The sequence below is a fragment of the Columba livia genome, chromosome 8, assembly GCF_036013475.1.
Source record: "Columba livia isolate bColLiv1 breed racing homer chromosome 8, bColLiv1.pat.W.v2, whole genome shotgun sequence".
Taxonomy (NCBI): domain Eukaryota; kingdom Metazoa; phylum Chordata; class Aves; order Columbiformes; family Columbidae; genus Columba; species Columba livia.
The window spans coordinates 1,236,805-1,257,728 of NC_088609.1; the positions used below are offsets into that span (position 1 = coordinate 1,236,805).

Here is a 20,924-nt window from a genome sequence, read left to right on the forward strand (position 1 = left end):
ATTTGATTATTTTTGAGTGTTAAAAATTAAAATTGACTTTCTTTTTAGTAGCTGCCCGTCAGGACAGAAACGCTGGCTCCTGCATCCCTCTCTGCTATTCATAGCACATGTATGGCTAACTTTCCTGTTTTCTTGTTCTATTATATTTGTGGAAAGTCAGCTTTTCTCCTTTTCTTTCTTCTTTCCTTTATAAGGACTGTATAGAGATGTTGCTATTCAAGCAACACATGGCTGGAACACCCATGGTCAGTAGGCAAATCATATTTCGCCACCAGAAAAAAGCAGCACCGTTCATTATCCCTGCAGCTTAAAAGAGAGTTTCTGTAGAATAATTGCAGTATTGGAACCGCAGCTTCAGAGGAAAGTCACTGTGGTAGAAGCTTCTGGTGACTGGACAGGATAAGCAAGAGAGGGAGGAGGGAATACAGCTTTGATTTAGTGGCAGCCAGGAGGGAGGAAAGGTAAATGGGCTGCTTGTCCACTGGAGACGCCACTTGTTCCTTTCTGTTGGTGAAAGATTGGGAGTTTTGCCACCAGCCGACAGCGCCCCTGAGACATATTAAAGTATTTTGTCAAAAGAGCGGTCTGTGATAAATCTGGACTGCTCTGAACAAGTTTTGTTAGGGGAGATAAGGGAATGAGTGCTGGACAACACTGAAGGAAACGTCCTCCCACAAAACCGTACCGAGGTTTGGAGAACCTCAAACAACACTTCTCCATTTGGGGGATGCAATGTTGCCCAGTCTTAAGTGAAGCTCCTTAAAAAGTAATTTAAAAAAGTATTTCTTGCTTATAATTTAGCAGCCTCCCCTCTTCATAATGTTTTGGTTATTCTGGTGAACCGAAGGATAATGTTTTTATACCTGCCAGCAGAATCCATGGGCAGGTTTTTAGTGTTGCTTTACATCTTAAAGTCATGATCTGCTCATAGGGATCCTTCCATACCGCTTCAACGTGCTTCCCACACAGTGCGTCCTTCCCTCAGCATTTCTGGTTACTTTTTGGCATAAAGACTTCCACTGATTCCCTCCGACTTCAGGCGGAACAGTTTCATTGTGGTTTTGTTATTGGTATTATCAAAGGACCTAGAAGACTGGTCTACGGGCAAGGACCACATTTCTGTGGGGTATTTTGCAAACAGATTAAAGGATGTTTCTCACTCCTATTTTTCATTTGTTTCTCCTCACTGCTGAATTTTCCGTGTCAGAACGCTGCACTATCTTGAAAATACGGTTTTGTTTAAACTTCCTTAGCAAGTTTTCCCTGAACATGTCCAGGCACTTAGGAAAGTGTTCAGCCTGGAGAACAGGAGCTGAGGGGAGACCTTGTCACTGCCTACAAGTGCCTGCAAGGAGGTTGTAGCATGGAGAGTGGTGGTCTCAACTCCCGAGTAGCGATAGGACAAGAGGAAATGGCCTCGAGGTGCCCCAGGGGACATTTAGATTGGATATTAGGAAAAATTTCTTCCTGGAAAGGGCTGTGGGGCAGTGAACAGGCTGCCCAGGGCAGTGGTGCAGTCACCATCCCTGGAGGGGTTTGAAAGGCATTTAGACAAGGTTCTCAGGGACATGCTTTAGAGCTATAGAGTTACATTATGGTTGGACTCAATGATCCTGAGGGTCTATTCAAACCAAAATGATTCTATGAAAGCATTGAATTATTCACATAACATTTGCCCGTGTGAATACTTTTCTAACTTTTGGATCTGAAGTTCTGAAACAATAATAATGTACTTTCAGGATATTTTTGCTATCTCAGTATATGCTGGTGAGACTGATTTGTCTGGTGTGCAGGTCTCATTGAACAAACTGTGCCGGGTTCGACTAACACTGATGCAGGTACCCAGCACTGAGGAGGTTTTACCATGTTTATTACCAATGGAAGTTTTAGAGAAAAGAGGAGGAAAAAACCTCAGTGTTTTCCTCTTGAGTTGGTAAAGAATGCAGAGATTTTATAATACAGTCAGGTTTGTACATTTCGCTTTTGTTTGAATTCCCTAGCAATCGTTACGGAGGTTAGTTAATTATTTCAATTAACATTCACCTTTGAAAGCTCTGTGTTTAATGTCTAGATTTCCTGATTTTTATGAAAGCCATTGAATTGCATAATATTTTGATTTTTATACTTAAGAAACCAGTTATTGGTAGAGCTGCAAAACCTTGAGGTATATTATAAACTGTTAAAAATGATAAAAATATTTAGAGAGTATTGTAATACATATTAGGAAGAATAAAAGCAGGATTTATTTTGTAGTGTCTCAAACAGAGTTAGCTGTGCCAAAACCCATTCAGTTATCTGTAAAAAAGATTTAAAACTCTGTGACATATTCACTGTCACTCCATGCTCTGTGAATCAAATATAAAATTATGTGCACCAAAAAAACCCTACAAAGTTATTTTGTCACAAATAAGCTGGGAGTCTGGAAGATGGGCAGCTCCTCTTGTCAACAAGAATAAGCAAGAATCAAAATAATGGCTTAGACTAAGAGAGAAAGAAGGCAGTGAGGCCTTCCATTGGAAAGAGCGGCCATCCGGAGGAGGAGGCCGCGCTGCATGATTCAATTTCTTATGTTTTCTCTAGAGTTTGGTGGATTTCTTGCAGTTAATAAATAGGGACATCCAGCTTTAGGAATAAAATTTGAATGCTTAGAAGGAGTAGCTAGATCCAGAGTTTTGGGAAGAGTCAATAAATACCTTGAAGGTTATTTTCAAAAGTTGAATTGGAATCAGGTTTTGTACTTCAAATGTCTTTAAAGTTTAGGCTTAAGTTCCTCTGAGATGGTAACTCGGGTCCACCCCTTTGAGTCATTTACACAAGCTCGGAAATTTGAAGAATTGTTGAGCTATACCCCTGGATCTATAAATGTATGGCAATTGAAACGACCACCACAGTGTGTCACCACAGCCAGCGCTTCATTGCAATCAGATTCACTCGAGCATTTCCCTTCAAACCAGATCACTTGGTTTTCCTTTTGGCCGTTGATCTCTCACAGCACCTGCAGCTTTTTGTTCTTCCTCCAAATATCATCATTTCACTTTGAAGCCTACTGGCTGCGATATGTCAACCCAAGCCTGTAGAGTCAAGGAACTGGATAATTACTTCACGAGTGCCACATTAAAAGCGGTCCAAAGACTGGTTTAGGCTGCTCATGAAAGTCACTGGGAATTTGGCTGGGTAGGAGCTCCCTGTTTGGCCATGCAACGGGGGGAAAGCACTCCAAGGATTGTTATTTTCTAATTATTTGTGTTCTGGTACCACAAAAGGATTTGATTAGCACCCTTATGGGTTTAAAACTTAAAAAATAGATGCCACACAGCAGCGCCCCCACCACCCCCCAGTTCTTTCCCCAAAGTCTTGATTAACACCCAGTTTTCAAAGGGAAATAAGATAGCAGAGAAAAAAGCAGAAAAGATAATAAAGTTTGCCTTTAAGACCGAAATTATGGCCAAGCTAGAGTTGAAATTAAAATTATGTTCAAAATAGGAGTATAGTTAGGATAAACCTTTGCAAGGTCAGTTATGTGTACCAGCCCTCAGTGCCCACTGCCGCAGCAGAGAGTACAGTCCTGGGCCCTCTGGAGGTGTCAGATTTTGGACACTGAATGAGGACTCCATTTTTTTCCCCTTTTCTTTTTGTAAACTGACAAATTTTATCTTATTGCACGCTACCAAAGCAGATTAAATGTCTTGGCTCCAGACTACAGCATAGCAAACGTATAGGAACAGACAAGCACATATGCATTCACACTTGGAGCCACGAATCTGTTGGGTTGAGGGTCCTCCCTTGTCAGACGGGAGAAGAAACTCAGACTAGTGCTGGACTGTGAGAGTCAAAATAGAGAGAAAGTCTTTGTTTCTGTGATTCCTCTTCCTTTGACAGAAAGAATTTTGCATCTGTCTTTAAGACCTGGGCAGCCTGAATTTGTTTCAAAATGATTTAAAATAGGAAGCTCCATTTCTGTAAATACATTTCTAAGAAAAGGCTGGAAATCAGCTGCTTCCATGTTGTGCTCTCTGGCTGCACTTCGAAGTGGGCTGGTTCTCCTTTAAATGACTCCTCGGAAGCGCCGGAATGCAGGCGGTTGTGTATCAATTAGCAGGGTGCATTTCTTGGGGAGAGCTGCCTGGAAATGCAGAATGACAAATCTGAGCATTAAGCTTTGCACCATCATTCTGCTTTCCTACCTCTAACTACAGATCAGCTTCGTTGTGACTGGGGGTGTAAGGGGTTGGTGCGTCTCTGCAGATCCATGATAAGATATTTTTCTCTAGTAAGCAAAGCAGTTAGGCTCTGCATTCTGAATCTGTCCCTGCCCGGCCCGAGATGCATTAGTATTCCACTGGCAGCTGCCTGTAGGTAGGAATATTGTTTTTGTCCATAACCAGAGGGAACAATCAGACTAAGCCGTTCCCCGGCTATAAACCAGCCAAAGTAATTGGGTTTAATTTTAATTTTTGTTATAGCTTTAAATTAATAGGAGCAGCTGCTGCCACAGTGTGTGGGTGTCCTTTTCCAGAAGGCATAGAACAAAAAAGGGAAAGAGTAAACAATAGTGCGTCTAGGACACAAAGGTTAATTCAAGAACTGAGCAATGTCTTTTCCTTATCAAAAACTCGGTTGGCGATATCTAGCACAGTGTCCCCTTTCTCTTTTCTTTCCTTTTTTTTTTTCTTGATATTTCTTTCTTTTTCTCCTTTGATTCCCTGATAAGATCTCAATCTGATTAGGCTCCTGTGTGTAAAGACGTGTTGTTGGTATCTAAACACTAACCCTCTTTCTCTATATGACTCACAAATAGATTAGCACTGACAAAGTGCTGGGAGAGAGAAAAATAGATTAGCAGTGACAGGAGTACTATTATAATTATTTTTGGAAGATATGGTTTGAGTTAAGAGTTTGGGCACTTTCTGCCCTGAGAGGGTGAATTTAAACCTAGGAACTGAGGATGGTTTGTGCTGCCGTGTCAGACACCAGATAGTGAAATGTCAATACCAGATGTCCTAGACATCAAGATCAGCCATAATAGCCAAATGCAGCCATAAAGTGATGTGTCAAAGTGGATAATAAAACAGATGCTTAGCTTCTATAATGAAGGGGAAAGGGAATGAAATATCAAAAGTGCCTTTAATACATTAACAAAGTTGTCTTCAACTTGCTTAAAAGTAGAAAGTTATCGAACCAAGGAGAACTACGTGTCATTTAAACATTAACTATCAGGAGATGAATTTCAATTAGCGTTAGCCTTTCTAAAATCCTGAATTTCCTCCTATTGGTCTCATTTTACATGAAATTTTTATAGCACAAAGTGAGGCTGGTACTTTATTATTTCTCCCCTGCTAATTTGGAAACAAATAAAGTTCAACAACTCAGCAACACACTGTTTAAACTTGCATTACGGTTTGAGGACTGGGAGCTAGAATACATTTACCCACTGCCATATCATCTGCTTGATTTGAGATCAAATGAGGGATGTCCTATAGCACTCCAGAGTAAGGGCGAACGACAGAAATATGTGAAGATACTGGAGAAACCTATTAGGTGAGAGTTGTGCATGCAGACGGCTGGTGCTGTTTCTCCCCTACCGATACTTTTAAAAAAATTGAAGAATTGTTTTTCTGTCCTTCACGTTTGTTGCTTATATCTAGTTCTCAGATCTTAGTGCTGAGCAAGTGCCTTATTTAACGAAAAATACTGAAGTAAATTCTGGAAGCCCTGAGTGTTCAAGAACCAGGGCAATAAAAGGGGTAAATAAATTCTTATTTCACGTCTAATTAACTGCATCGCTGGGTCTTTATTGTACTTTTTCAAGAACACCTCAATTCTTTTCTGTTTCCCTTTGTAGCTCCTGAGTCTTGCTGATCAGACTCTTTAACTGCTGCTAATTGGCAAACATGTACTTCTGCATAATGAGAAGGTTTTGTCCTCTATTTCATATTAGCAATGAAAGGCCCGAACTGATGCTCTGCAGCAGAGCAGCTTCTCAGAACTATCACAAAGAGGCACATTACTGCCGCTATGTCTGTAAATCTTATTACGTTTTTCCTCACGATGATCCTAGTTTAGCTGAGATCTGCTCCAGTCATTAGATCAGACCTGTTTGTAATGTGTAATTGAATCAGTTAGAGTCTGCAGGACCACAGTGTTTTGTTGCCAAACATGGCTGGTAAGTTAGTTACATCCAATTACAAGTGCATGGCATGACTAGAGAATCGCCGGGCTACACAGAGCTGCAAAACCCATCCACAAAACAAAGAAACTGTACAAACAGAAATATTGAACCTCTCTGGTCCGTAGAACACGTGTTTGACCCATCTCTGAAATGTTAGTCAGTTCTGTTTAGAAATAACGGCATCATTGGAGTTGGGTGAAAGATGTCAGGCAGGCATTTGTTATTCCTTAAACAGATACCAGCTTGATAACAATGACATAAATGTCTCTATTAGAGTTATTTACTATCATGTATATTCATTTTTATCTTGTCAGTTCCCAAAGCCAGAAATCTTGCGGAGGGCAGCAATCCAATTTGGAGCAGGACCAAATACCCTTTTCTCCTTTGCTTACCAGTTTAGGACCAGGTTATTTTCCATACCTGAAGTTTTTTGTTTGCCTTTTGGTTTTATTTTGTCACCTTAAAAATGTATCTTTTCCTCCATTCATTGGCTGGGTGTTGATAAATTAAGGATCCTGACTATTAATGATAATGAAAAATATAAAGATGTCCTGAATTTCAGTAGCAGTTTTGTCAGAGTTACTTCATTAATTGTCCCTCAGCCGTGTGCTGGTGAATTGGGCCGGTGTGAGGGTTGTGGCCGCCCTCCAGCAGAGCTCTGGTCGGTGTGGCGGTGTGAGATTGCACCGGCTTAACAGCGAAGCAGAGGAGAATTTAACCGCCTGTGCATCCTTTTTGCTTCATGGCAGCGGGTTTCTCTGTTTGTGAGATGCTCTCCCCTGCTCTGGCGAGGAAATCTGAATCTCGCATAGCCTTTTTGTCCAGATTTCTTTTGCCAATGTACATATATGTCAACGTGTGCATATGTTGGTTTTGTTTTGTTTTTTAGGCAAAGAATACCCTCTAAAAACGTGTATTACTACCGCTGCCCAGACCACAGGAAGAACTACGTCATGTCCTTTGCTTTTTGCTTTGATCGCGAGGCCGACACCTATCAATTCGCCTACTGCTACCCCTACACTTACACTCGGCTCCAGCACTATCTGGACAGCCTGCAGAGGAGGAGCATGGGCTACTTCTGCAGAGAGCTGCTGGCACTCAGCGTGGTAAGTGACAGCCACGCTTGCCAACTGGCAGGCTGCAGTAGCGATGGCTACCCTTAAATGCTTATAGGCCAATTTATCATCCCTGCTAAAGTACACACACATATATTCGTTTCACTGTGGTCAATGACACACGAGGTAGCAGCGTACCTGCATGGGGAAACACAGACAAACGCTAATTTAATTTCACGTAAATATTTCCTTTGCAATATGCGAAGCAATGCTAAATTCCCCTGTAGGGTCAGTTCACCTCTAAAGACATTTAAAGATGAAACTGAAACAGCTGCATTGAAGAAATGTGTTTTGTAGAGTATTCTGTCCATTTGTCTTTAGGAAAAGCTTTTCCACTCAAACGCAAATCTGTGACTTTGGAACCAGAGTATATCTTTTCTTGGTAAAATCATGCGAAACATACGCAAATGACCTTTTTTGTTTACTCTTAAAACGTCTGTTTTGGTGATTTGAAATTGAAAGGGGTTTAGGGTCTCAGTAGAGGTCCTTTTGCATTTTTAGGGCACTCGTTCCACAGTCTTAATATCTTCTCTGAGATTCGATTTGGTCTAAACTTGTGTGTGTGTGTCAGGAAAAGAAAACTGATTCCGGTGAAGGCTGATGATCCCAGCAGCCGGGCCTTTAAGAAGAACCCCAGCATATATCGTGACAATCAGGATGAAATGACATGTATAGCCTGCTTAGAACAAATAAAAGGTTTCCAGTATTAGAGCAGGACATTGAGATACCTACAGTGGCGTGAAACTTGGGTGATAAACTGACTTATGGATAAGGCTAAAAATAGAATTAACGAAAGCAAGCATTTTAACCCTTTTGTCAGTCAAGTACGGTTCTTGTTCTAAAGATAACTATTATATGTTCCTGAACTGGCATTAATTATTAACCATTCCAATTAGGGGGACAAACAATTATGATAGAAAGGGATATTAAAAAAAAAATAGAAAAGTAGAATTTTCAGAGGGTAGAAGGAGTACTATCATTTTAATGTGTCTGGGGTTTTAATTATTAATCTTAGAGGGCAGAGCTATCATTAATTCTGTAATGAAACTGAATTTGTTTCCTTTCACTCTGAAAATAGTGTATAAACAGTCACATTTGCATATTAATCAAACCCTGATCAGAGTGATGGAAACACTGACATAGGAGGCTTTGTCTTTTATCTGCATTTTGACAGAGCTGTACTCCTAAATCTTGTTAACATTGTGTTACCAGTAGTTGCTAAATATTATTTTTCATATTTCAGCAAGCTAAACAAACAGATGCCACTCAAAATGTGCAGGAAATATGCTGCGTATAAGTCCTGATTTTATATCTATATGTACACAGACAGTATGTTTTGCAGAAATGGATATGGTAACATTTTGCAGCTCACCATGCCGATCTGTATAAAAAGCTTCTGAATCAGGCTCACGCTGCAATCTTTGTGAGGAACGTTACAATCTCGGAGCATTTCTGGCTCTTCTCCACGCACAACTGTCCTAGAACAGCTTGGTAATTTAATGCCTTTGCTGAGCTTGAATAGACAATTTCCATAAGTTCTCTGCAAGCTAAATATTTTAAGATAGAGCTTTGTTGCTATCATACATCTTTAAATGGTGAGAACCAGGATCCTTCAGTCCTCACTGCACAGCGCTGCCTGAGAGCAGGGGCTGGCTGTACTTTGGAGGATTGCGTGCGTATAGGATGGAGTTAGAGCTAGGAAAGCGAGCCCCGGCCCCGCTCTGGCCCCTTATGTAAGGTAAGAGGAAGCAGATTGGCATAAAGAGGCCTTAAAAGCTCTATTCCTGGCGAAGGGACGATACCCCTGGCAGCACACGGTGCGAGGTACCTCGGCGGTGCTGTCTGAGGACAGGCTGCAGTCCTCGTGCTGACGCGGCGCCGGGTGCTGGGGAGGCTGCGGCACATCTGTCCAGCGGCCACCGAGCCACCGCTGGTTCATCCCACTGGTTGTGAGGGTGGAGAGCGGTATGAAACAGCTCCATTTCTCCTGGCTTATGGAGTTCTGAAATGTGCCTCTTGGAGACAACAGAATCTCACCACAGATCTTTGGAGTTTTTGTTTAATTATTATTTTTCTTTGTCGTGGAACAGTAAAATGCAAGTCACAAGAAACCGCACTTATGTAATTGCTCCTGAAGGCTTTCTGAGTGCACATTTTGCTTCACGTAATGTTTTCAAGGCAATCTAATTTCTAATCTAATTTCATATTTTCTCTAAAGAAAGTACTATGCCTCCATTAACTCCTTAAATACTTTCACTAATTCTATGAAAATTGAAAGTGAAATATCAGTGTGGGACATGTAATTGTCATTAGGATGCAGAATGGCAAAGCAGTTCTGAGCCAAATGGCAAACGCTCCCATTGCCGGCGTGAACGGATAACTTTGCTGTTCTATTTCTGACCTTTTAATGTTTATATCCTTTACTTCAGAGAGCTATCTCACATTCTAGATGTGCCAAATGGTCTTGAAAATAGTCTCTCCTGCAAGATAGCTATGATGGTCACCCAGGTATCATTTAAATGGCCATTTTCTTTCTGCCATTGTCGGCCTTAGGTAACTTCAGACTTTCTACAGTTTGTGCCTACAAATCACAAGTTCTAAATACATGAGCGTTTTTAAAAATTGTTAAATAAGCTGCTTGGTATATTATTGATGGGCCTCTCATCTTAGCATATATTATGCAATATTTGCAGCATAACATACTGAAAAATAATGTTTCTATTTCTGTGAAAATATAACCACAGGCTCAATTTACATTTACAGAACCTATTTTATTATACTTATCCAGCCTTATGTGTAGTAACAGCTACGTGTAGCAGTATAACTAATGTTTCAGAGTTGGCAAAACTTGTGAGGGTGTCATCACTTGAAACTAGAGGTCTAAATGAGCTGTGCACGCTTGAAGTGCGTGGACAATTGATGAGACCCGTACCTCTAATAGTAATCCGCTATCACACATCATTAATTAATGAGTTTTGGTAAGCCTGGCTCAACTCCTGCAGCCCACTTCACAAATCACCACTGGCTTGGCAATATCTTCGTTACTCTCTCAAAAGAGAGGCAAGATTAATTGGAGACAGATACTTCCTTTCATCCCATTAGGTAATGATGCTTCCAAATTATAGTTGAGGTGAATTGCAACTGCACATACAAACCACAAGCCTCAGAGGGTTTTCCACAATACACAGAGACTGGAAGATGGAATTCTGTTAAATTAAATATTAAACATACATATTTTAAAACAAGAAGGCAATATGTCTAATGTAGAGCTCTGAAAGTGAGCCAATCTCTTAAGTCAGACATGAGATAGTGAAACAGATTGGAGCACAGGGTGTTTCATCCTGACTTCATGCCGCTTGGGTGTGTGCTTTTAATTTACTAAGTTACTCCTGATTTATGCCGGTATCAGCGATCAGATTGAGGCCCAAGACTCTGAAACTGCACACCAGATGTCACATTGCTGGTTCATTGATCAAATATCCCTTATTTACCGTCTAAATGACTGGGTACCCCTGTAAAAATAGTTGATCAGTTCTACCGGTATCTACTGGTCCATTTTTAACTGCTCAGTTATGACTGTTTTAAAGCATGAAGCAAAGAAAATAGCCAATTTTCTAAGGTTAAATTTCCCATTTCTGCGTTCAGAGTTAGGTTATGTAATAACAGTTCTGTAAAAGAAAAGTATACTCTTTGTCTTTGGAAAAAATAGGAGTTACAGGTTCGGTGTGATGTATCCTGCCGTTGAAACCATGTTGGCATCGCTTTCTGTACTTTCCAAGGGATTCGACTGCAACTAGGTTGAAATGTCATCTAAATGCAATTTGTGGCAATTTACTTGGTCTGAAAAAGGCCCTAGAAAGAACACTTTAAAAAAGTCAACTTCTCGTTTCTCTAGAATGTAAAAGTGCATCTACGTGTCTGTTCGGGGGCTCTTCTCTTTATTCGGTGGCGTATATATTTACTCGTATATTATAGTAGGAAGTGAATGTCATCCCAAAACTGTGCGTGAGGTTTTAAATGTTCCTACAGCCATTTTCTGAGCTGGGTTGGATATCAGCAGAGTTGGAGCTAAAAATAACACCAACAACAGTTCTTTCAGAAATAAAATATGATTTATAGGATAAAATAGCACAGTGTGCTACCAGATAAATTATATAAATAACATGAAAAATAACAGGGAACTATTCTATACCATCAGTTTTAAGGAAAAAAGTCATTGTTAGAATTTAAAGGAAGTTCTGGCAGATAAACTGGATTGTGGGAATCATAGGCAATGAAAAATAGGCAAAACTACGTTACTGTCGAAGGTTGCCATCTGTCTATAGGATGTATACAACTGTTCCTGCTAAAAACAAGGAATACTTTGGTTAAGGTGGGCAGCATTATGGAGTTTTAGAAAAAACAAACTCAATAAAATAATAATATACGGTTTGCATTGTGTAAGGTCACTAAATGTATAAGCTTGGTTATATCTCAAATTCCAGAAAAGCACTGTTTCATATAGTAAAATAATTTCTAGAAGGATTTGCACAAATAGCTGTTTACCTTTGAGGGAAAAATCATAACTTGGGCAGGCGGGTTCAAATCTCAAGTCGGTTTTGCAGTTCACATTTTATTACTGCTTTTGCTTGTTTAAAAACTCTTAGGAAAAAAGTGTTTGGAGTTTCACAGGAGACAAAAGCAGCTTTGCAAAGGATCCATTGAGTTAAGAAATCACCTGCAGAAAAACTGTAATGATTCATAGAAGAAGCAAATCTCCTGAAAGCAGCTGTTAGGTTCCCACGCCGGGCTCTTCCTCTCGCCCTGGCTCCCGCCCGTCCTGCCGCACAGCTGCCCTGCCCTTGCTTTCCATTTCCTTTACACTTTTCAAAGCGAAGTACAACGGTGAAGTCGTGGCATTTGTTTGCTGTTCTTACATTACTTATTCTGCTTTGTTTTTTCCCCATTCATTCCCCTTATCTCTTTGCATTGTCCAATCCAATGTCAGATCCAAAAAAGTTTTTAGGTCTTTTACATACCAGGACTACACGAGGCAGTTGCGTTCTCTTCCGTGCACTCAGTATCCCCATCTCACTACCATTTCATTTAACTTCATATCCTCATCTATGACCTGTGTTCCCTGTCCTTAAGTCTTATGTTTGAGGGATGGTCCTTATGCTTTTTTTTTGATCCGTCCTCTAATAGATACACCCTAATTTCCAGAGAAACTGGCGTGATAGGTGGTTTGTCCAGGCTTCAATCTGGAGATAAAACATAATGATCTAGTCCAGGGGTGCCAAACTACTCCTACATTTATACAGTCCTAAAGTTACATTTGGCGCTTTGAAGGCAACTGTGGGGCCAATGTGGCCCCCAGTGAAAATGCGTTTGACACCCCAGGTGTAGTCAGTCATCCCGATGTACCTGAACTGGCACCTGAGTGCTGGAAGGCATTTCAGAGCATGAATCCTTGTTTCATGGCAATGGCAAATTTCCGATAAGCACCAGATTATACTCATTCTTGTTCTCAGCACTTTCCACCGCTTGGTTGGGTGCCACACTACTCAGTGTGACAACTGTGATCCCAATAGAAAACAAACTTTGTCCATACACTCAGTTCGATCCCCAGATCTGGGCAGCCACCTTTAGTTATTGCACCCTAAGCTTATGGGGACAGGGAGCACCTATTTCACTCTCCACCTTTAGTGCCTTGCTCACTAGAGCTTCTTTTTTGGTTGGTGTTTGGAAAATATCACAGTACAGCCAATAATATCATTCAATCAAAAAAGCAAGTCTGAGGTCCTGGATATCCACCAGTGTAAAGATCTTAAAGTTAACCTAGTAGCCCTGAAGGACACACAGATATTTCAAAGATACGTGTGGGCCTTAGAAACCTACAAAAAACCTGGAATACGTTCATTCTTCTTTCACTTCCACTTGCAGGAATTTGTTTTCCCTCTTTTGCAGCACAGCATTAATCTGTAATCACCATGTTGGTACTGATGCAGAATGGACTTGCACGTAGGGGAAACCGCGCTATGTGGAGCTATTAGTTACGTTTGCCCCGCAGCACTTCACTGCGTTGACTCTGCTGGGATTTTCACTATGTTCGAGTCGGTTTCTGTTTAGATCTCCTGAGTGGTGACTGTGTAATGCATCTGTGGGGCTGGAGCTGGATTGCAATCTGTGTTCCTTGACTGTTGATCAAGATCCAGAACATGGTTAGTCTGGCCCATGTTACCTGTAGGGCTCAGGCTTACCTAACGATTTTAAAGTCTGCTCAGTCCAAAGGGTTTGGATTTATGACTTTTAATATAACCAAAGAAAGAACTATTTATTGATTTAGCTTTATACTAGATACATAACGTAAATAGAATGTATTAAAATCTCTAAATACCTTAGGCAAAATCTTGTTTGCATGTTTTTGTAAAACAAGCATTGTGGCGCTGATCCAAAGAAATACTTAAGCATAGATTTAAACTTAAATGTGTTAAATAGTTCTGTTGAAGTCACTGGCACAGTTCATGACATCAAGTTAAATGTGTGTGAAAATCCCTCGGAGATATTGTATGTAGCCTGCGATCCATTCTTGATTGCAGTGCGGTTTTAATGGCCCTTGCTTTCCTGCACTGTTAGGAATGGATTTTTGAATCATAGAGTGGCGCAATGAAGAAGGACATTGAATTTACATGTAAGGGAGGCTGGTGCCATCCTTACTGTAAGACATCATGTTGCATTCAAATGTATTTTATTTTAGAAGATCATAATAGTAGCGAAGAAAGAGTGTATTTCTAGAAAGTGCAAGCTTCTGTTGAAGCGCTGCTATTATCTGCGAATACCGAAAGCAGTATTTCTCTTTGTTTTTAAGACAAAATAACATACAAATAACATAAGGAGACAGACAGGAGGTTTTTAATGTAGAGCAGTAGGTACTTAATTGAAAACTTTTTGCTTAGTAAATATAAAATACAGCTTAAAGGCTTTTTAATACTCTTTTAAAGAGATCTTACATGGCAACCAATCGTATTGGTACATGAAAAGAACTGCGTTCTCTGACAAATATCCTCTTTTCCATGTTTTCAAACAGCAGCTGAGCACCATACTGTGGCAGCAGAGAACAATCTGAGGAAATGAGCACAGATTGAAAAGGTCTCAGTTATGTGACTTTTTCAATGAAAAAGAGAAGTCAGGCCTAGGCCCGCAGTCCAGGGTTTTCAGTCAGAATCCCGCGGACCGCGGGCACACGGTGCTCTAGAAGCGTTACCCGCCTTAGCCGGTGTTCTCATAGATGTGCAGCGTGGAGGAAGGTAAAGGAGAGACAACATCCATTTCAGGAATTTTCCTAAGTTTTCATGAAAGAAAAGTCAGGTTTGGAAATCAGCTTTCTCCCATTTATTTTGAATTTCCTATTAATTGCACCCGATTTTGCACTTAGTCTCAATTAGTTAATTGTAAGAGGACTGTCACTTTCTCAAAATCTAAAGACTGCAGTATTTTATAATACATATGTTTATTTTTAATTTAGATTTTCTGCATTAATGTGGATTATATTAATATCCATCATGATATTTTTAATAAGCTTCTTAGCTCATTAGTAACAGCTGCACATTGTGTGTGTGTGGTTTTTTTGTTTAAATATAAATTGCTTAGAATTAAAATATTAACTAGTCTTCTCCATATTTATGAATGCTGCATTATGGAATGAGGGGAAGTCTTATGCCTCTCATTAAAGAAAACCCAGATTTATTTCTTTATTAGAACTTTTGCTCCGACAGCCTCCAAAACGTTGCATAGATGTCACTGAGTTCAGGTTCATCGTATTCTTCTGACTGTAGTGTCATTTTATAGGGAATGAGACTAAAACAGAAACAGGGATCATTTAGAAGCAATCTATGTTAAAGACTTTGGTATTAATTTTCTGAGGTTAACCATACTAAACAGAGTTTGTACAGGTGGAGTTTCGCTTTAGAATCAAGTCAGGACCATGGACTGTACATTTGATTTGTCGTCTTAAGGCACTTGCACAACATTTTCACTAACAGGTTTGATAAGCTGAAAATACAAAGGACTTAATTGAGAAGTCCTGCTACACAAAGCGGAGGCCCAGCTTTTGATAGTTACACACCAAAAAGTTTAATGTTTTGGGAAGCAGGTTGTATTTGCGGTGGCTGAGCTCTTGAATGTATGGCCCACGGTGTCGAAGAAAATAATTAGAAACGGCATCTGTCATTTGCACAGTTCACATGATTCAAGACCTCAAGTCTGTTTTTCTTATTTGCGTCCTGAGAATGAAAAATGTCCAGTAAAATGTTACATCTGATGGAAAATTTATAGGAGTGTGAGATGACTGGTTAAGGGCACTTTATAGATCAATAGACGAAGACTAAAGCAGAAGTTGATGTTACTGTGTTGGAAAAAATAGGAGATGCACCTAGGCCCTTCGAGATTTGTCTTAGATCTGGACATACATGTTAATCCAAACAATGAATATTTCAAAATCCGAAAGGTAATGGGTAGAACATGAGTAGAGTTGCTACTCCCAACACTGTGCTCAATAGCATTGCATCTTCTTTATCTACAGTGACTGGAAACACGTAATATCCATATTGCCTCTAGTAGTCTGCCTCTCTAAAGTCTAAGGAAATGGTCTAGATCCTTAGCATTGTGTAGGAAGTCAGTTTATCAACATAAAGTACGTTGGTATCTTCTGCATGAGGACCATCCCTCTTTATCAAAATTATTGATATTGTAGGTTCCTGGAAAGCTTGTAAAAGTTTGTTGGTTTTTGTGTTTGGTGTTGTGTTGTGTTTTCCTTGTTCTATTTCTTTGTAATTGTGGTGGCCTCTTTATGAAGAATCCAGACAGTGTGTATCAAGAGACCAAACCACTCAGAATGTGAACCCGGGGAAAGAAGAACGTGTGTTTCCAAGGTGCACTTTTCTGCTGTTGTAATCATCCTTACAAGGTGCTGTGGCAGCGCCAGATTTGCCGTCAGCTCCAGCTGATTTTGAAATCCTTCAGAGCTTTAGGAATAAAACTGCACATATCCTCTAGATTTCTTTTATAGAAATAGATAAGATTTTGTAACAGCAAATAACGCCGCAGAGCTGAGCAAACTGCCTTCCCATAAATGAGACTTGGATGCACTCAGACCAAACAACATTGTAGACTCATACTACACAGGCTCATAGAAAGACAAAGATATTATACTCCTTCTGGTCTAGCAGGATTCCTATATGTCCGTTTTGGCTGAAATTCCCATTAGCCATGGCAACCAATGAGAGAAATGCACAGCAACAGATAACATCTAATTTAATGCTGACAAAGAGGTGGGAGGCATTGATCTGTTTGGCAGAAAACTTCATTCTTTTTCATTCCTATAATTCAGATTTTCTCATTACTGAACACAGATGGCAAAATATAATTTTATTAACTATAACCATTTGTTTTGCGGTTCATCAATTAAACTGCACAGAGTACAGAGACTAGTTTATGCCGGCCATTAAGGAAAACAAGTTAGTAGCTAGAGCCATACTACAAAAGGCTATAGATGTTGCATACAGTGCTTCAAGATCATTTGTTGCTATGACAATAATGAAGCAGAATAGCTGTGGTCTCTGAAATCTCAGGGTTTTCATGTTCTCAGTGAAATACAGGTAAATACAAACTCTTCTTTTAGAGAGCTGGACTTCCTTCACAACTACAATTAGTTTATGTATGTGTGTTACAAAATAAGTAACCCACTCTCTGCTCATTAGAAAGTTAAATCAGAAAAAAAGGAAAATGGATGGATTGAAAAGCTCCTGGACAACAACCACATCCCCTGTTATCTGCTGCCCGTGTCAGAATGAACCACCGGGTAAGTGCCAAGGAGAGGGAACTTGACGGTTCCTGTATTACCTACCGACCGTCTCCAAAATCTCCACAATCAGCCAGCACTCTTGTGGTAGAAGTGAATGAGGACTGCATGTCAGAATCCTTTCCTGATCTCATGGACCTTTCCTTACCCAATAAGAAGTCCACCTGTGTTTATTTTTTAACATCTGGGGTACAAACTGCATTCTGGAAGTTATTTCCACCCTGGTTTCATATAATTCTGATAATGGCACTAATTTAATGACATGCTACTTCTGAAAACTTACTCTGAATATTCCTACAACTGGGGAGCACAGATTAGTTACTCTATATTCCCTTCTCCTAAATAACCTAGAGGAATGATAATTTTTATGTCTATATGTATTTTAAAATGCAGATAAGCTCTCTTTTCCTTCATGCTGTCACAAATGATTACCCGCAATAACGCTGAATCACAACAACGGGTTTACAAAGATCATGGACTGGTGGCGATTAACACTCATAAACTACTAGCTCACAAAAGGTATCTTTTTTAGTTTGAATGTGCTTCATGTGCCAGGATGTAGGATAGCCTGTGCTCTGACTGCAGCACACACCGTGTGAGCTATTGGAAAATACCAGTGAGAGTTGTGTCTCTAACAGAACAAGAGCCCATGTGCACAGGCGATTCAGAACATTGGGCTTTTCTGGGAATTGCTGTTACACAGAAATTTACTAGAAATGACAAAAGTGTTTGGACTTTGAACATTTTCTTCCTTTGATTCAAAAATACTCCATAATGATTACGAGGCAATGATCACAGTCTACTGCATAGAAGTAATGTGTTCTGATAGGAAACCTTGGGAACCGATCACACATCATCAGATCTCCCTGGCCACGCTTAACTTACCAATATACCACTGGTGGCAGATGTATTTCAACCACGATCATGGACAGAATTCCTTACGGCAGCTGGATACTATATATTGCGTATGCTGCAGTACATTGTGTATACTGCATCCTTGTTTGCAGCCAACAGCAATATGACATTTACAGCTTTTGTTCCAGGGACAGTCTGAGTTAAATCTCTGCGAGAAGCCTTCCCTGCATCACACTCTGGTGAGCTGCTTGTATGCTGTTTACTCGAACGATCCTGAGTGCCAAAGGCCTGAAACAATTCTCCTGTTAATAGGAAACATGGAGCCAAGTTTTCTTCTTTTCAGACATCCTTTCTAATTTCTTTTTCTCTCATTCTGAGAGAGAAGAAAATTGTATCACGCCAGTCTTCTCCTCTTGCATCTTAAAGCTTATACATGTGGATGTATCCTGATTTCAGAAGGTCATATTCATTATAGTTTTAAACATGCTATCTAACAATACACTGGAATCTACTAGAATGGCATTAATTTCTATAGGGAAAAATACATTATGTGATCATTTTCATATTTCCTGTCTCCCAATCAATATCGGAACTATTTGTTGTCACTAATTTTGGTAAACCTCTCCTCTTCTTTTTGTTTTTTTGGGGTTTTTTTTTCCAAATGGATGGAGCACCTGAAAACACTACAAACTGGGTTTTTCACAATCTTGCATTCAGCTTCTATAAAATTTGCACAGGGCTTTTTGAGGCTTTTTATCTGTTATCAAAACCGTCTCCATTGTCTCTTTCGTTGCTCGCGGTGCCTACACTGAAGCGATGCTCAGTCTCGTTACTATCTCCCCATCAAAGTTGCCTCCCGAGTCCAACACGTGCTACCAGGCAGCGGTGCGAGCAGATCTGATACCTGACCTCCCCGCGCTGTGGTTCATCGCAACAAAGCTTCTCCAGGTTACATCCAGAAAGCTTTCTCAAAGGGTTTTTTTCTGGAATTAACCATGTTATTAAATTACCTGTGTCTTTCCCAAAGTTTTCTGCTTGGTTTGAGAATGTCATTCAGTTCAAAGATTTTAGAAAGACTTTAGACATCTGCTTTAACAGCTCTAAGTTCTTCAGGCATCACCTTGATTTATTGGCACATTATGTGATTTCAGAGCAAGTCTCTACTTCTGACAATATAAAAAAAGCCCAACAGACAGACAGACAGACATGAACTGCTTCAGCAATACCTTGTAGATACATTCTTACTGTCTGTTGGGTAGATCCCTAGGGGACCTATTGGAGTATTTTACGCGCATTATGTGGTGAGGATTTGCTTTTGTTCTGGGTTTCCTTGGATAGAACAGGTCTGATGTAGCTGCTTCCTCAGCATTCTTTTAATTTAGTATTCGTGAGTTTTTCACAGGGTGCACATACAGAGGCAACCACGGGTGGGAAATGCTAAGGCCGTGTACAAAGAAATGCCTATTTCCCATAAAATCACTGTGCATCTTCCTGCACCCCAGGTTCATATCATTTAATACGGCGAAGAAATAAAAGGAGCAGGGAGAAAAATGAGGGAAAAGCTGGACATAAGCCTTTGAGAAGAATAGATGAGGTCATCCCGTTACCAGAAGACACACGTGGCCGTTTGTCTCTCAGTGTCACTGGTGGGCCCATGGTGACATACAGCCTGTGTGCTTGCTTAACATTCAGAAGACATCGGTGACAAATAGGGTCACATAATGATGATGCTTACCAGATTTGGGAATATGTATTGCTACCGTTACTTCAGAGGTCAGGCTTAGCTTTCTGAACTTCACATTAGGGTCAGTCATCTTCGATTCCACTGTAAAGTTTGGGAAAATACATGTGATTAATGAAACAGAACGGGTTGTTTGTGTGGGTTTATTTGTTTATTTGGGGTTCTTTTGGTGAGTGTTCTTTTAGTTGTTGTTTTTTCACCCTCATCTATTGGTAATGTTGGAGCTAAGCTTATTCCTTTTCTTTATAGATTACAAATGACTGAAATGCAAGAGCCTTAGAGCAATTGTGCATAATGAAGAATTTGAATGTGATCCTGTTTGTGTTAAACAGGATTGAAATATGCAATACTCATCTTGATTCTGAGACTAAATACTAATATGAGTCAATGATAGTTCATGGCAGCAGTTTCAAATGCAATTCTTAATATTGTAATGTTTATAGTCCTTTGCAAATGAGCCAAGAAATGTGCTCTGGAGTGTCTTCATTCTGCCCGGAGTCATCTGCAAGTTCCTGCTGCACTCGGTGAACTTTTACAAGAAAGGTGATGCTTGAGAACTTTTAGTAGTGTTGCATTTTCAGAATGGATATCCTGCCCCTAATAATTTGTAGTTTATTAATTTAAGACATCTATTTTAATAAATTTAAAAAATAGGATTATTTCTCCCAGCCTGATCTGTGTTGAAGACCTCTGAGCATATCGCTTGAAAGAAATGAGATAGTAAAAAGAAACTGCTGGAATTCAGGGATGCTAGAAAGGGGAAATGTCGTATAGTCACATAACCCAAATATCTAGAAAAACTTGTTAAATCGTGGCCGTTGTTGTCAAAATTCTGTGCTCTTTGCAAGCGCCTGGCTGTTCTGGAAAGAGAAGTGTGTGCGTTCAGTTTCATCCATCAGAGAACTCAGAGGCAGAATAATGTTCAATCATGATGTTAATCGCAGCACAACAGTATCTACTGAAACGACTCTATAGAGGATTTATTCTCCAATCTATGCAGGTGTATAAAGAATTCCTTTAATGGGTGGTGCATATATTGTTGTAAAAGAATAGACCCCTTTGTATTAAAATTACATGCCTGGGATTTTAACATAAAAACTGAAAAATCCCACTGTGCAGAACTGACTTAAACTCAATTTCCCTCTCCCCCTTTTACAATGTCAAGATGCCTGAGTGCTCAAGTGACTGAATAAGTGCTAAATATTT

General features: G+C 40.0%; 1 protein-coding gene across 12 annotated transcripts in view; it reads left to right on the forward strand.

Annotated features, from left to right (window-relative positions):
• LOC102088218 (BEN domain-containing protein 5) overlaps positions 1-20,924 on the forward strand; it is an 889,197-nt gene that overhangs the window by 337,477 nt on the left and 530,796 nt on the right. For 11 of the 12 annotated variants that reach the window (XM_065071427.1, XM_065071429.1, XM_065071428.1 and 8 more), the window contains exon 5: positions 7,059-7,275. The exons of the other annotated variant lie outside the window; for it this stretch is intronic. In XM_065071427.1, the coding sequence (XP_064927499.1) occupies positions 7,059-7,275 (217 nt within the window). The remainder of the gene's footprint in view (positions 1-7,058; positions 7,276-20,924) is intronic. 12 annotated transcript variants of the gene reach the window in all.